Source organism: Chroicocephalus ridibundus, chromosome 1 (assembly GCF_963924245.1).
Source record: "Chroicocephalus ridibundus chromosome 1, bChrRid1.1, whole genome shotgun sequence".
Taxonomy (NCBI): Eukaryota; Metazoa; Chordata; class Aves; order Charadriiformes; family Laridae; genus Chroicocephalus; species Chroicocephalus ridibundus.
This window is the reverse complement of record NC_086284.1, coordinates 173,271,412-173,286,104: the sequence shown is the minus strand read 5'-3', so window position 1 is coordinate 173,286,104 and position 14,693 is coordinate 173,271,412. Positions and strand designations below refer to the sequence as shown.

The 14,693-nt window shown below is 33.8% G+C and overlaps 1 protein-coding gene across 1 annotated transcript in view; it reads right to left on the bottom strand.

Annotated features, from left to right (window-relative positions):
- CEP290 (centrosomal protein 290) overlaps window positions 1-14,693 on the bottom strand; it is a 53,471-nt gene that overhangs the window by 28,870 nt on the left and 9,908 nt on the right. Inside the window, exons 13-24 of the mRNA XM_063322830.1 lie at window positions 14,547-14,670; window positions 13,832-14,004; window positions 13,137-13,299; window positions 12,425-12,525; window positions 12,253-12,340; window positions 11,659-11,771; window positions 8,537-8,621; window positions 7,001-7,143; window positions 6,258-6,422; window positions 5,213-5,362; window positions 4,081-4,196; window positions 2,522-2,624 (exon numbers count right to left, since the gene is read on the bottom strand). Of these exons, the coding sequence (XP_063178900.1) occupies window positions 2,522-2,624; window positions 4,081-4,196; window positions 5,213-5,362; window positions 6,258-6,422; window positions 7,001-7,143; window positions 8,537-8,621; window positions 11,659-11,771; window positions 12,253-12,340; window positions 12,425-12,525; window positions 13,137-13,299; window positions 13,832-14,004; window positions 14,547-14,670 (1,524 nt within the window). The remainder of the gene's footprint in view (window positions 1-2,521; window positions 2,625-4,080; window positions 4,197-5,212; window positions 5,363-6,257; window positions 6,423-7,000; window positions 7,144-8,536; window positions 8,622-11,658; window positions 11,772-12,252; window positions 12,341-12,424; window positions 12,526-13,136; window positions 13,300-13,831; window positions 14,005-14,546; window positions 14,671-14,693) is intronic.

Genomic DNA, 14,693 nt, shown 5'->3' with positions numbered 1-14,693 from the left:
TTCTTTTTGCTAATAAAACATATACACACACTTAACACATACTTACAATATTTTATTTTAAGAACAGATAAAATTTAAATCTAAAAAAATCACTAGTTTCTGAGAAATAGAAGGTAAATACATCGGACTAACAAATAGGAATTTTAGTTAATGCTGGTACTTTCAAAATTTAGAACATAAATAATTCTCTGCATACACTGTCATCAGTCTTCCCCCTTTTACTAGAATCAAAACAAATGTATTGGAACTATTTTCGAAACCAAACAGTATTCTTGTGGTTCTTAACAAACACCAGTAATGTCCTATTTTGAGGATCAAACCAGTATTATTAAAGTAACAACAGGACCCCTCCTGTGGAAACATGTGTGTGTCTTTGTGTGTATGCGTGCACACATATGTGTTTGCATGCGTGTATAAATCTGAGGAGGGGCAGAGTGAGAGGGAACCACAGCAACTCTGGGTGCAGAAGGCACGTGAGCTTTAGCTTTGCTGTCACACACATCAGCTTGCCACGGAGACAGCGAGTAGACACTGGAACTGTAAAATCCCAGATTCCTATAAGCCTAATGGAGAAGAGCGAGCAGGTAGCTAGAAAAAAACTCCAGAGTCCTGGAAGCCTGAAGCCATGAAAAAAAATCTAGTTCCGCGACAACTGGCAAAGATTTGTCTTTTCTGATCAAGAAGCCTGTTTCTCTTAAGATTTTAGGAGCAAGCAATACATTTTCATTGATTATTCACAGTGAATTGTGAGATTCACATAGAAATGTTTAATCTGAAAATGTTCGCCCAATTCTAATCAAAATTACATACTAACAAAAAATAATACTAAATAGTAGTATGTATTTCTTATCTTTGGATAGAATGTGTTTCTGGAAACAAAAGCTATTGGGAAACAGTAATTTCTTAAAAGATCTCAGCAATACTTTGATAGCACTGCTAACATCGTAAAACTCTGTTATATTTTAAAGACTTTTAAAAAATAAACACCAGAATTATCTCAGTCCTACTACAATCTACTCCTGTGACTGGAAATGCAGCGTAAGATACTGAAAAAATTAAGTAAGATGCCATGTGCTCACTCTCTCATTTTTTTAAACAGACACTAGGAACATGCAAAAAAAATTCAATTTCACTTTTCTGGAAATATATTTAAACTTAATTGCCTCAGGACGCAATTATTTAGGAAACCAATTACAGTTATGAACATGATTATGCGCAGGACCACATACCACTACCGTTACCCCTCAGCAGAAGCAAGGGGTGAGAAATCAGCTGTCTAAATTTAGGCACCCACAGTCATTTTCAACACCTTGTGATATCCTTGCCCTGTGTCTGCTTCACAAAAAGGACACGTGTGTCCCATATGTCTTCTGTCGTACTTGGCAGCTTTTGGTATCTGCCCAAAGAAACCCAAAGCCGTCTAAAATTGTGTTTTGTCTGTGATTAGGCACCTACATCAATTCCAGGAACCTTTAAATACCATCTTCTTAAAAAGTTATTTTTCTCTTTTCTTAATAGAATATTGACTTCAGCCTTTGTCTAAATAAATCAAAATAGAAAGTTGCATTCTGTTCCCTGTTTTTATGAGATACCGATACATATAAATTAACGGGTACATATAAATAAGATGTAATTCAAAGTAATAACCTTAATCCTTAGTATTAATTAATGTGTTTTTCACAGAGATGCCTGCACTGCTCCTCCTCCCAATCAAACAGCCTGGAAAACAACTGCATGAACAGAACATCTGAGACTGTCTGAGAGGGTTATTTGTTCAAAATTGATAATGTTAAAGAGGAAGATGACCATCAACCAGACTGAATAGTAACCGTACAATTAGAGACTTGAAATAAAGTAGTTGTCAGCTTGAAAATTAGTATAGAAGAAGCATAGTTTCCCCACTGTCCCTGCCGATGTGAGCGCTTCATCCCTGCTGGACACCATGAGCCTCCTCACTCCAGTGAATGGACTGGCGGTACCAAGTGCAACCGGTGGAGACCCACATCTCGGGGGTGTGTGTGTGACCTCCTGGGGCGATTTCTCACCAGTGCATGGGTTAGCCGGCTGCAGGGAGGTGCACGGGAACACAGAACACCTCCATGGGTACCCAGAACCACAGGAGGTGTGTGTGTACACAGTGAGCCAGCGCTCTCAGGAAAGGGGGTGTGTGCTGGTAACCTGAAGGGGCCAGGAAGTGAATGTAACTGTGTCAATGTAGATGCATGGGACAGAAAATATTTGGGATTAATTCCTGAATGGCACTTAGATTTTTAGGTCTATAGTAACATTTTGTATATGTCTTAAAATTGGGATTTACCTTTTGTATTGTTGATGCGGATTCTGAACACATAGATCACCGACAGCCAGTTATTTACATTCCACTAATAAATCAGTAAACCACTTCCCTTCTGATTTGATTTGAGCAACATTTTCCCCATCTAGCAAATTACAGTATAATATTAAAACCTCTGTTCTATGTATTAAAACCTTTTTGAAAAATGAAAGCCATTAAATGACTTACAGAATATGCCTTTATTTTTGTAGCATCCTGTTCCTTTTGCTCTTCTAGCTTTTTCTTTTCCTCTTTCATATCTTCTGATTCTTTCTGCCAGCTTTCCTTTTGACTAAAATAATAATTAAATATTTTCATTTAGAATGATGCAAGACTTGATTTTTAAAACTGTGACTAGAATGAGCACCCTGAAGTACTGCAAAGCACGATAGTTATTTTTAACAGTAACGTAATTTAAAAAATATGTTATAAAAAGTAGATGGATTACTGAAGAACTATCCCCTCTGTTTAGGCTGCAGCTGGTTTAATGATGAAAATAATTCTTAAGTTAGAGTCTTACTTCTTCTTCACATGTATACTATAGTGCAGAGATAGAGATGCCTTACTCCCCAAAAATATACACACATGGGATTTAATCTGCTTTAAATTACAAACTTGTATTTGAATGTAATTACTTTCTTGCACACGTCTTCATAAAAATAGGCAAAGTTGAAAACTTTGCAAAGAAAAGCATTTCCACTTTAAGTACCGCTCTGGAAGCTCCAAGTCTCCCTTTTCTAGGAAAGGAGACAAAAATCATACTACTGGCAATCACCATGCTGTGAGCGTGAAAACAGGCCTTTTCTTTTTGAAGTAGACTAGGCCCAGCAGATTTCAGCAGGTATTCACAGTTGTGAACTTACAATTCACAGTCACAATCTGGCTGACGAGATTTAAAGCTAGATAAAATGGTTTGGCAAATAATCGATGACTCTGCATAACTGCTTCCTTTCCGTGAAGCACTTGCACATTCATTAGCTAAGAGGGACAACTTGCAAGTGGAACAAGGCTTCTGCAGTTCCCCAGAGACAGAATACCTAAGTTGATTTTGAATTATTTTTAATTAATCATACCAAATGGTACAGTATCATAAGGAAAAGATTTCTCGCTCACCCTCTGCAAATTCCCCAAATTCTGCTTTAAAGAAAAAGCAGTTGGCTTTTTCTTTAAAAGATGTTAGTTCAAGTTTCCCTCAGGAACTGGACAGAATTAAATTTAGGTCTCCCATATCCACATTCTGCATTAGATGTCAGACTTCTTAACAAAAGGCCAGGCAATGGCTGTAATATTAACTCATTTTTTTTTTCAGTGGTTTTGCAACGCTTTCCTTCTATCACAATAGTTTTATTTCAGATGCATAAAGGACACAATTTCCCACCCTAGTTTTTCTATTTCAGTGAAAAACAAACAGAAAAACTGTTAGGATCCATACATGAATGCAAATGAAAATGAGACTGAAGAGTCCATAATACCAGGTTCTAATAAAATACAAGATATCAGATGCAGAAAGCACAATGCAATCCTCATTATGAATATGCAATATCAAAAGAGTCCGGCAGAAAATATGTTTTGTACCAGTTTTCTGAATCTGTACAGGACTAAAGAAAATACATTGGGTCCGTATCCAAGAACAGCAGCATTTATGACATCAACCAAAGAACTACTTCAACACAGCAGCAAATCTTGTATTCAAAATTATTAAGCATTTAGACAGTTGAACTTTTGTAATTCAGAAAATAGAAAAATACCTTTGATATTCTTTATACAGCAAGCCTTGCTGATGACGAATTACTGCAAATTTTCGCTTGTAGTCCTCTACTGCATCTTCTAATTTTTTAAGTAACTGTTCTTTATTTTCCAGTTCCTAATAAATATTATTTTCCAATAATTATGATTATTGAAGTAATGATTATTTTCCAAATAAAAATACTGAAGTGATTACTATAGGTTTTAAACATGAAAGTATTAATCAAAATGCCCGTTCTCCCTTGTGTTTTTCATGATAAATGCTTCTATCATGAACTGTGTGAACTGCAGATACGAAGTGTGTTTTTCCTTTAGAAGGAACAGAGATGAAAAGAAGTCCAATAGGCTTTGGCATTCATATTCATAGGTGTGAAACAGTGCACAAACTGCACTGTGGATTACATACCTAAAAGTTCAAAACACATGTTGATAGCCCACAAAGAATACTAATGGAATGTCTAACTGGAAAGCGATGTTTTCTTCTCATGTTTCCAAATACTCTTCTACCTTATAACCGTGTAAAGTTGAAAAATATCCTCTAATCAACAAAGTAAAATGAACAAAGACAGAACAAAATAATTTAATAGTAAAAAAAAAAGGTAAGTTCTTTTTACTCCAATTCTCAAACAATCAATTCTTCTTTACAATACACTTGTCTGATTTGCTTCCCATGGGAATCACTGGCTTTAGTTTCAATGAATTTATGCCTTTTTTTTAAAATGTTGACATATTTTTGACATGGGCTGTATAGAGAAAAACTGTTCAGAGTAGGATTTGCACATACAGACCGAGGTGTGGAACGCAGTCAGCAGTAAGAGAGAATTTCACACAGAAAGAGTGCAACTGCAGAAGTAGAAGGAAGAGTGGGCAAATATCTAGTTCAAAATTCAGATTTAAACAAAAAAATCTGAATTGTTGTAAAAAATTTAATTAGTATTGGCTCCCAAGATTACAATGCAGCAAAATACTTACAGCTTTTAAAAAAATAGGATAGCCCAAAGAGTTTACTGGATGTCAGAACTTCAAAATAATTTTGGAGAGTTCTCCCATGTCCATACATGACATGGTACTAGATTTTGGAGGAATTAGCTTTATGTCACAAATATTCCTGACATCAAGGACTAAATGAGTTACCTGTATAAGACGTATTAAATATTCATTCAGAGAATTAATCATATTAACACTTGAAAGAACCATTCCTTCTGGAAGATTCACTGTTTGGAAGACAATATTGGCACCTTCTGACTGACGTAATAAGCAAATTTCATTTTTCAGTTGTGCAATCTAAAGAAAAGAAACATAAAGAAGTAGCTCTTGCTATTCAACTAAAAAAAAAATCACTGATAGAAAATATATTGTTTTTCTGTGCCTACATCGGTTGTTACTAACATCCTAATTCACTTCCACTTACGTTCTAAAGCATTCAAACACTCTTTAAAGTAACCTTTTAAAAATGCTGTGATTCCATAAATCGTTAAATGCATAATATCTTAAGCCAAATTTATCAAATGACTCCAGCAATCAGGCTGGAGTTTTGGATAGAATTATTGCAGTCATTATTTGATGGTTTAGTCTAAAAAAAATTTTGCCTTTTCATTTAACTTCTTAAAAGCTCTCTGGTTCTCTAACAGTACATAAAACACTATTCTAGAGTATTAGCTACTGGCAAATCTTTTTGCATCACCAAAGCTGTTTAAAAGGCAAATTTAAATTTGACTTCTTGTAAGATAATAGTCCATTCCTCTTTCCTGCCCTGGAAGAAGCATTCCACTGAATCAGTTGTACAACTTAAAACAAGATACAGGATATTAGAGAATGATTCATAATTTTAGAACACTGAATCTCTGTTACTTATTTATAAATAACAAATGCAAGACTACTGGCTTTTTGAAGAAAGAGATCTGTGAGCTTTTTTGGGCACAGTGCTCCCCACAAGATAGGCATGCTTGGTGTTCAACATGATAGGATATTCCAAGGATAAAGTAACATTAAAAAGAGTAAGATTTGAATTAAAATGGACAAACTGGTAGACCAAATACACAAATTTAATTAAGACTTGTATAATTACACTATTTACATAGGCTAAATTCAGTATCTTACACATTGTGTGGTTTGTTCTAAATTATCAGAGCAGACACTTTCCAAGTACAAAATAAACTGTATTAAATAAATTGTGTACCTTTTCATTTGCATTTGCCAGCTGGTTAGAGAAATTTGTTGCCTCCTTCTGAGTCTGTTTCAATTCCTGTCTTAATTCTTCATTTCGTCCTGTAAGCTGGTCAACCTGAGCTTTCAAGTGCACACTAGCATCAAAGATTCCTTCTGAATTCTTTGACTCCATTGCCTAATGAAGTAAACATTTAATTAACAAAATAGAGAAGAAGTTTAGAAATGCTTTGTTTTTTCATAATAAACTACAGTCCTCACGTTTAGACCACAGGAAATTAGCAAAAAGCATGAAATTTTAATGTTTTAAAACCTACATATCAGTTTCCTGATGGTATATTTGCCACAGACTGTGATTTAAATGGTTAAATTTTCCTGTAAAAATACTCATTTTTTTGGTAAGATGTTTGAATAAAGAATTTTTCTTAAACATTTCCTGCAGGTGCCGTAGAGATAAGAGACATGCAAGAAAACTTTTACCTAAGTTTTATGACTGAGACAATAAATTTGCCAAAGACAGTTTTATACTATCCAGCTGAAGACATTTTTTTTTTAAATTTTTATTGGCAATGTCTTGCTGCTGTATATTTTTAATTTGCATTTTTAAAGAGGTATCACACTAAGTACTCCTACTTGTAACTAAGGGAGGATGTGTATAAGGAAGCTATTTAATTATACAATAACACAGTAATTGAGGAGACAAAAAAAGCATATAAATTCTATAAAGCTAAATAATACTTTAGAAATCAAGCTTACATTAACTAAACGATCCAGACTAGGGATTATTAAGGCTGTTTCTCCTCCCTTCACACTAGGATCCTTCTGCATTTCTTTGACAGCTTGCAGTATTTCTTTCATTCCTTGTTCAAGTTGTTTATTCTCTTCTGATAATTCTTTTACTGTAATAAAAATTGTAAATGTGTCTAAAAGCATTGAAAAAATAAGTTAAGGTTTCCTAGGATATTTCATCATAATACTTGTTCATGTGATATATAAAAAGAATGTTCATATTATATACAGACATAACCAATTAGGAAGTTAAAAGTAGAGCTGCTAGGAACATACGGAGAGTGTATTCTGCTGGAGAAATACCAACAAAACAATAATGAAATGCTTCATGGGAACAAATTTGACTTCATTGAACCTTCCAGTCTTCAATGTTTCCTGCCAACATTTTTCACTCCTTTAGTAGCCTGCGTGACTGGCTTTCACAAATCCAGAAATGTGGCTATCTTGGAAGTGTTTGAGGGTAACAATTAAGTATATAGGAATAGACTGAATTCCTGCTGCAGACTGGAACAAAAGAATGTTTAAATTATTTGGCTGTAATAAAGTCTCAAGACATACAGTTTTCCTGCCACCATTAATCTCTCAGTGGAATTCCAGAGTCTCCAGCACAGAGTAAGAAGTCTGTAAACTTTAAAAAAAACCCAACAAATCTGCCAGGACATTCTCTGCGTCTTAACAATACCGGTAACTGTACTGAAAACGCAGGAGTGAACTGCAAAATTTGGAGCAGTTTGAGCAGTTTCACCAAGCCTGTTCTGAAAAGTCAAAAAGAAATTTTGGAATTCACATTCTCTGGGAAAAAAATGAGATTCTTGTCTATAGGAATTAGCGTTATTTTTATTTCAGAGTGCGCGACAGTGCACTTCACCTAACATACATATAAATGTAAGCAGCAAGTGGGTTTTATTCCCCGACACTTCCTTGGAACCAGGAAAGCACTACAATTACACAAGTAAATTGAATAATTATTATAATTGGGATCACTCACAGACTTAAAGCCCTTATTAGGTCTGATTCAGGAAGGAAAAACATGAGAGATCCTAGTCTAATGTATTTAGTAAGAATAAACTATGCTTCATGTACTATCACTAATTTAAGTTTTAAATTAGCAACACTATATACGTATTTATACATGAACACGAAGATACACACTATTATAAACATAAAATTTAAAAAAAAATTCATTAATGAGAATTCAAAGAAATTCCAATTCGATAAACGCCATTTACATTCACTGTTTTGTAATCATAGTGTTCACACCTGGACCAATGCACAACCGCAATTTTCACAGTGGAGAAGTATATCAGAATAATTGTATAATAACTTTCTATGTACACAGCAAACTCAATCACTGTGAAAGAAATCAAAGTAAACTTTATATAAAAAAACACCTGTAAAGACAGGTATTTGTGGTCACAATCACAAAATCAGAACAGCTAAATAAGCAAACTATCTGCAGGTACCTGAAAATATTCCCTACTTTTAAAACAGGTTGCAACTTACATTTAGATTGAAATTTGGCTATTACAGTCCTGTTCTTCTCCAAATCTCTCTCTCTCACACTTAATTCATTTGCAAGATGCTCATTCTAAAGAAAAGAACAAAGAAGGCTCAAAAATTTTAATTTAGAAATTTTAGTATTAGAGTTTTCATTAAGGCTCTGTGGTTAAATAAGAATAAACACTGGAAAATATTGCTAATCCATACATATTCAACAGTGAAATTACATAGCGTGTAAATGAGGAGTTATATAGAAGGCAACAATCAAAGAAACAGCCTCATCTTCATAGCAACAAAAGTATCAGGAAAAAATTATTAAAGCATGAATGAACTTTATAAATACTTATCCCGGTTTGGGTTTTTTTTTTTTTAAACCTTGTACTACCTGCACTGCCTGGCTTCTGCATCTTTCAAGATTTAATTCTGTATAACTATTTAGCATACTCTTCATCAACAAATCTCTGGCTATCTGCTCATTTTAGAAAAAAACCCAACAGTAAGTTATCAGCATAGGATTCTATCTCCATTTACATACAAAAGATAACATTTCCAAGATTTATCTTCCAAAATATATGAAAAAACCCTACTTCTTTTGTACTGTAAAAAGGCATTCATTCCACGGTTTGGCTAATACAGTATTTTAAGAGAAATCACAAGAGCAAAGCACACTCCTGTAGCATGGAAAAACTGTTTTATAATTGAAAAAAGCCTGATGTATATGGACTTATACTTTCTACTCATCAACTACATAGCTCAAGGGGCTCAACAGAAATACCATCCATTCCAAAACATTTCAGTTAAAGATAGGAAAGACCTATTTGCTTATCTTACACATTTTAACCGTGATGTTTCCCCCTCACATTCTTAGATGGTTTCTCCCAGACAAAAAATACACAGATTCCAATTTTAGCAATCTAATGTTCTAGTCTCAGCCTTTTTTAAAATTTAGAGTATGCCTTCATGAAAATTTCACAGTCAACATGTGAATCTCCCGCCTGAAATGCAACGGTAACAGAGGTGGATTTACTGGAAGAATTACACAAGGTGTATCCCACATAACACTGTCTAGGGAAACATGTATTTTTGGGTCATACAGCAGTTGGAACAACAGTCTGGTACAGACCGAAAGTCTGTGAGACTCTGAGGGACTGGCTTGATCCATGCCCCAAATATATCCGTGGCAACCAAAGCAATGTCCTCCTCTATACAGAAAACTAACATAGCATTTCAAGCTACCAATTTAGGAAGCTACCAGTGCATAATTTTTTTTATATGATTTATCATGTGAATAAAAGAAGCAAGTATCCTGAAATCAACCCAACCTTTCACCGATTTTAAAAAGATTTCAAAAAACCTTTTGAGAATTTAAAAGATTTAATCATTAGAGATCATTCTAATAATCAATGGATTTTTTCGCTGGAAATCTTTTTTTCTGAAAATAGATATACATTATCTTTGTCAGTTGGCAGGGAAATGGACTCGGAAACTTCTTAGGTGTTTCCTAGAATGAAAGGCCTTTCTCATTCTAAAAGTCTAACTTTACATCATCTGCTCTCTCTGGAGGTAGGAGACAAGTCCTCCAGTCAAACAACATCTGTGTCCTTTAACAGAAATCTCATCTGTTTTTCATACCAAAGGCCTGATTCAGTCCCTACTTCATTCAACTAATGTTTGTAAATTACCATTCATATTTCTCTGTATTTATTTAGAACCATTTTAAAAAATAATCCTCAAACTATTTTGTTTAAAAAACAAGAATTGACTTGCATGAGATGCAAGGCTGTATGCACCAATAAGAAAAGTGATGGGTACTTTGATTACACATACGTGTGTAAGGCCTTAGAATAAAAACTGTTCCCTGTTCATACACATCTATGTGAGTGTGCACAAGTGTTGTGCAAAACAAACTTCTTCCACCAACAGAATGAAAATATATGCCTACATTTTTCAATCCTATGTCAACAAATAAACAGCAGATTAATGACTTGGCACTGCTTTTTATTAGAAGAAAAAATGCCCAATCCTATAGCTTTAATCAAGAAAGATGAAAGTAAACGAACGCATTTTTACTATTTGAATTTATCTTCTAAATAACTGCAATAGATATAAAATATACACATATTATAAAGGTGTCTCACCTGATATCTAAGAAAGGCTAATTCTCTCCTCAATTGCTCTATGAGATTTTCAACAGGATCTACCTGACCTGAGTGTTCTGATTGTCCATTTTCAAGTCCACTTCCCAAAGTCTGTACTTGCAACAATTCTGTTAAGCATTTCTTTCCTTCTCTGTCTTCTTGAAAGGTAGTTAAATCAGAAAACTTTACTTGAGAATACTCTCGTTTATCCTTCAATGGCATTATTTGTGTTTTGTGCATTACCGGCTTTCCAAGAGCACAGGACATAAGAGAGTTTTTGCTGAGAGATAGTCCTGGGTAAAAATTTTCCTGACCTGTTTGGTCTGAATTGGAAGTTATGGATACTTGATTCTGAAAAGATGGTTCCTTTCTATAATTTTGGTTATTTACCTCTGAGGTCTGACACACTCGCTGATAAGCAGAAAACAAACTTGTGTAGTCTGATTTTAAGTCTTTTGACATATCTCTGTTGTCTGTATAATCTGTTATCCCTGATGTCTGTATAATTTGTAGCTCTGGTGATACGAAAAGCTCTTTTATGCGAAGAGTTTCAGAATTACTGCTGTCATTAACCAGTTGCCACTCTGTCACATGTTTTGAACCTAAATGAACCAAAGAAGTATTTCTATTTTTTTCCAAGAGATCTAAAGTCTGAAATATGCCAGAAGTTCTTCTAGGTAGATTTCCCACAACCTTACTGTTTTCAGCTACATCTTTCTCTGCCTTCAAAAGTCTAACCGGTGCTTCTCTATCTGCAAGTGTATTTCTCCTTTCCATGTTACACAAGCTGCTAGCCTATATTCACAAAAAATACAGAATATTCATTAGTCTTCTAAAAAAATTACAAATCATTATTTTCTGGATTTTTTTAAAAGCAGTTAATAAAAGCACCTAGAGAAATATTTGAACGGATATTTACAAAATAACATTATTTTATTTTGAAACAGACATACAATAAATGCTTGTGAACTTGCGTTATGAACCTACCTTTGCTTTTACTTCAGCAATATCATGTGTGCTCAAGAAATCCAACTTCCTCTTATTCATTCCCTCCTCTTCAGTAAAGCCATCAGTTGTCTGCATATCACCAGCATCCAGTCCTAATTGCAAGTAAATGTACAAGTAATAAATGATTATGAATTTTTAATTTGTCTCCGAGCAAGGGAATATATTCCATTTAGTGTATCTGAGTTCTAATTTTCTACCTGCAAAGTAAGGAGTCGTAAACCTTTCCATTTGAGCACATTATGCTTCCCTGGGTGGCACAGAACTGAAATTTTAAGATTTTTGAAACATATACATGATATAGATTTACTGGAAATCATGGTGATACCATCCCTGCATCTAAGAACTGCAAGTCAATGACACAACTCGCGTTACTAGTCATCACAAGTCAAAAAGCTACTGAGCTGTAAGACTATGGAAATACATACCCACTCACTTCTTCCTACAGATTCAATGAGATGTATTTATTATTTACCCTTCTAATTTAAACAAATGAGTAAATACAACAAAGCTATATTAATAAATATAGACAGCATGTTATTGAAAGGACAGTATGTAACAAAAAAAAAATCCTACCTATTGTTGCAACTCTTCTTCCTTTCTCCTGAGCCAACTTACGAATCTGTTTTTTCAGTTCAAGTCTTTCCTCTTCTAGTCTTTCAATCTGCATATTAATATTCACAGATCCGTATTATCAAACACATTTTTATTATGTAGCTCTCATGCAAAAATAGGAGTTATCACTTGCCTCTTGCAAAAGAATCTGGTTTTCAGCTCTATATTGCTGCTGCTTCAGTGTTTTGCTGCTTCTGAATTCATTTAAATCAATCATTGTCTTTGGCTCAAGACCTAAAACATGGTATATGATGTATAATTATTCATTAAGGAGGAACATTAAAGGTTAGTAATCATTAGAATGCGGTTCATTTAAATAAGAATATAACTAGTGAAGTATCATTAAAAAAAAATGTCGATAGTTGAATAAGTATTTCTATAGATGTACACACATCTTACGCTTCATGCATAAACAACATGCATAAAGTTACTTCAGCAATAAAATACCACCTAAAATTAACTTTATGTTTAGATTCTTCTACATAAAAATAAGCCTGTCCAAAGTTTTCTCTGTGTTTTTCAGTCTAGCATTAAAACTTCAATATGTTATGTTTTCCAAATACCATATTATGAAATTAATTAAGGAGGAATGAAAACCGAAAAAGCACTACAAAACCTCTTCTCCTACTTTCAAAGCAACCTGTAAGCCAAGTTTAGTCATGTATATTCAAGTTTAGTCACATACATTCGTGCAGTTTGTATTAACTAAAACTACTTGCAAATATTAGCAGAATATAAAAAATTATTTCCAAGTAGTTACTTGATATAGTAAAAGATCTCCATGACATAATGTTATTTCAATTCTTACCCAACAAATAATTGAAAACTTAATGGATATAGCATACCTAAGCGCTCTCTAAGTTCTTCGTTTTCATCAAGAAAATCATTTATTTTAAGTTCAAGTTTATTGACTTCCTTAATTAATGTTTCGATCTCATGGTCTCGTATTTTGATATGCCTTTTTAAATTTTTTATTTCAGCAACAGCTTCTTCCAATCCATATATTCCCTGTAAAAACCCAAACGGGAAGTAAAAAAATAAAAGCCAAGAGAAGATGTAAAAAAATAAATTATTAATCTGTCTTGTCATTACACTGATACGAAAAAATGTTTTTCAACCTGTATCACTCTTCTGCACTATGCTTAGTGAAAAAAGTTACTGAATAAAAATCAGAACCTACAAATCTGTCTTTTGACTACAGAGGAGTCTCTGCATATTTGCAAATGGCATCCTCTTACTACATGATCCTCCTGAGAATTATATCTTGACTGTTCAATTACCATTCAATGGACTTCAGAAGCCCATATGAATATGTTAAAACTGACAACTTGTAAAAATTACTAAGTATGGCTAAAAAATTGCATGCACTCAGTGACCACTGAATGTTATTATGCAAAAAAAAAAAAGAAAAAGAAAAACCAACAGCATCAGAAGTCATTCATTCAATTTCTAATTAGAACACAGTCAATAAAAAATGGAAGGACAAATGATCATCTAAAAATATGATGAAATACCCTGTCCATTCTAACAAATCGTTTACCAGTTCATAGTCTCTCATTCTTTTCAGAGTCTCAACAAGCTCTTTGTCCTTTTCTCTAGCATCTGCTTCTGCTAATTCTGCTGATTTCTCAGCCTCCTTAGTTCTCTCTTCTAGCATTTTTAACTTTTCTTGCATATCCACAATCCGATTCTGCTGAGCAAGAGATAAGTGACCTGGAAAGAAAAACTTTGATCTGTTTACAATTCAAATAGGAATTCTTGCTATCAGCCATTAAGCAATAAAGAAACACTTCAGATAATGCTATAAAGGAGATCTTAATTTTCTATTCTTTTTACTTAAAGTAATTACAAAAGACTACATAAGAGAGCTTTTTTTTTTCCTCTCTCAATCTTTCATTCAAACAATATTTATGAGATGGGCACGTAAGGGACATCAGAATTTATTCTGAATTACACGCAACTACTCATTTCAATTCTTGATAGAGCTAAGTCTATATATTATACTCTAACCTTTACAGACCAGGTATAGTTTTATTAGGCATTGTATTACCCATAAAACTCACTGAAGTACTGTGGATAAATTTAAACTCTTCTCAAATGTTTAATAAATGGAAATGAACAAAAAAATTAGAGACTAGTATTACTCATATACTGCAAACATTTTTTCCATATTTCTAGAGAATAAAGAATGCACAGTAAATTTGTCGTTTCTTATTTTCCTTTTCATAGACCTTAAGATAAAATGGTCATGTTACCTTTATCTTTTTGGAGATCGTTTTTTAGTTCCTCAATAACAAATGCATTTTGTTCCATTTCTTTGGTATACTGCTCAACTTGCTCAGTAAGCAATCTTATCTGAGCATCTCGCTCTTGCATTCCCTGCACACACCAAAAAAAAAGAA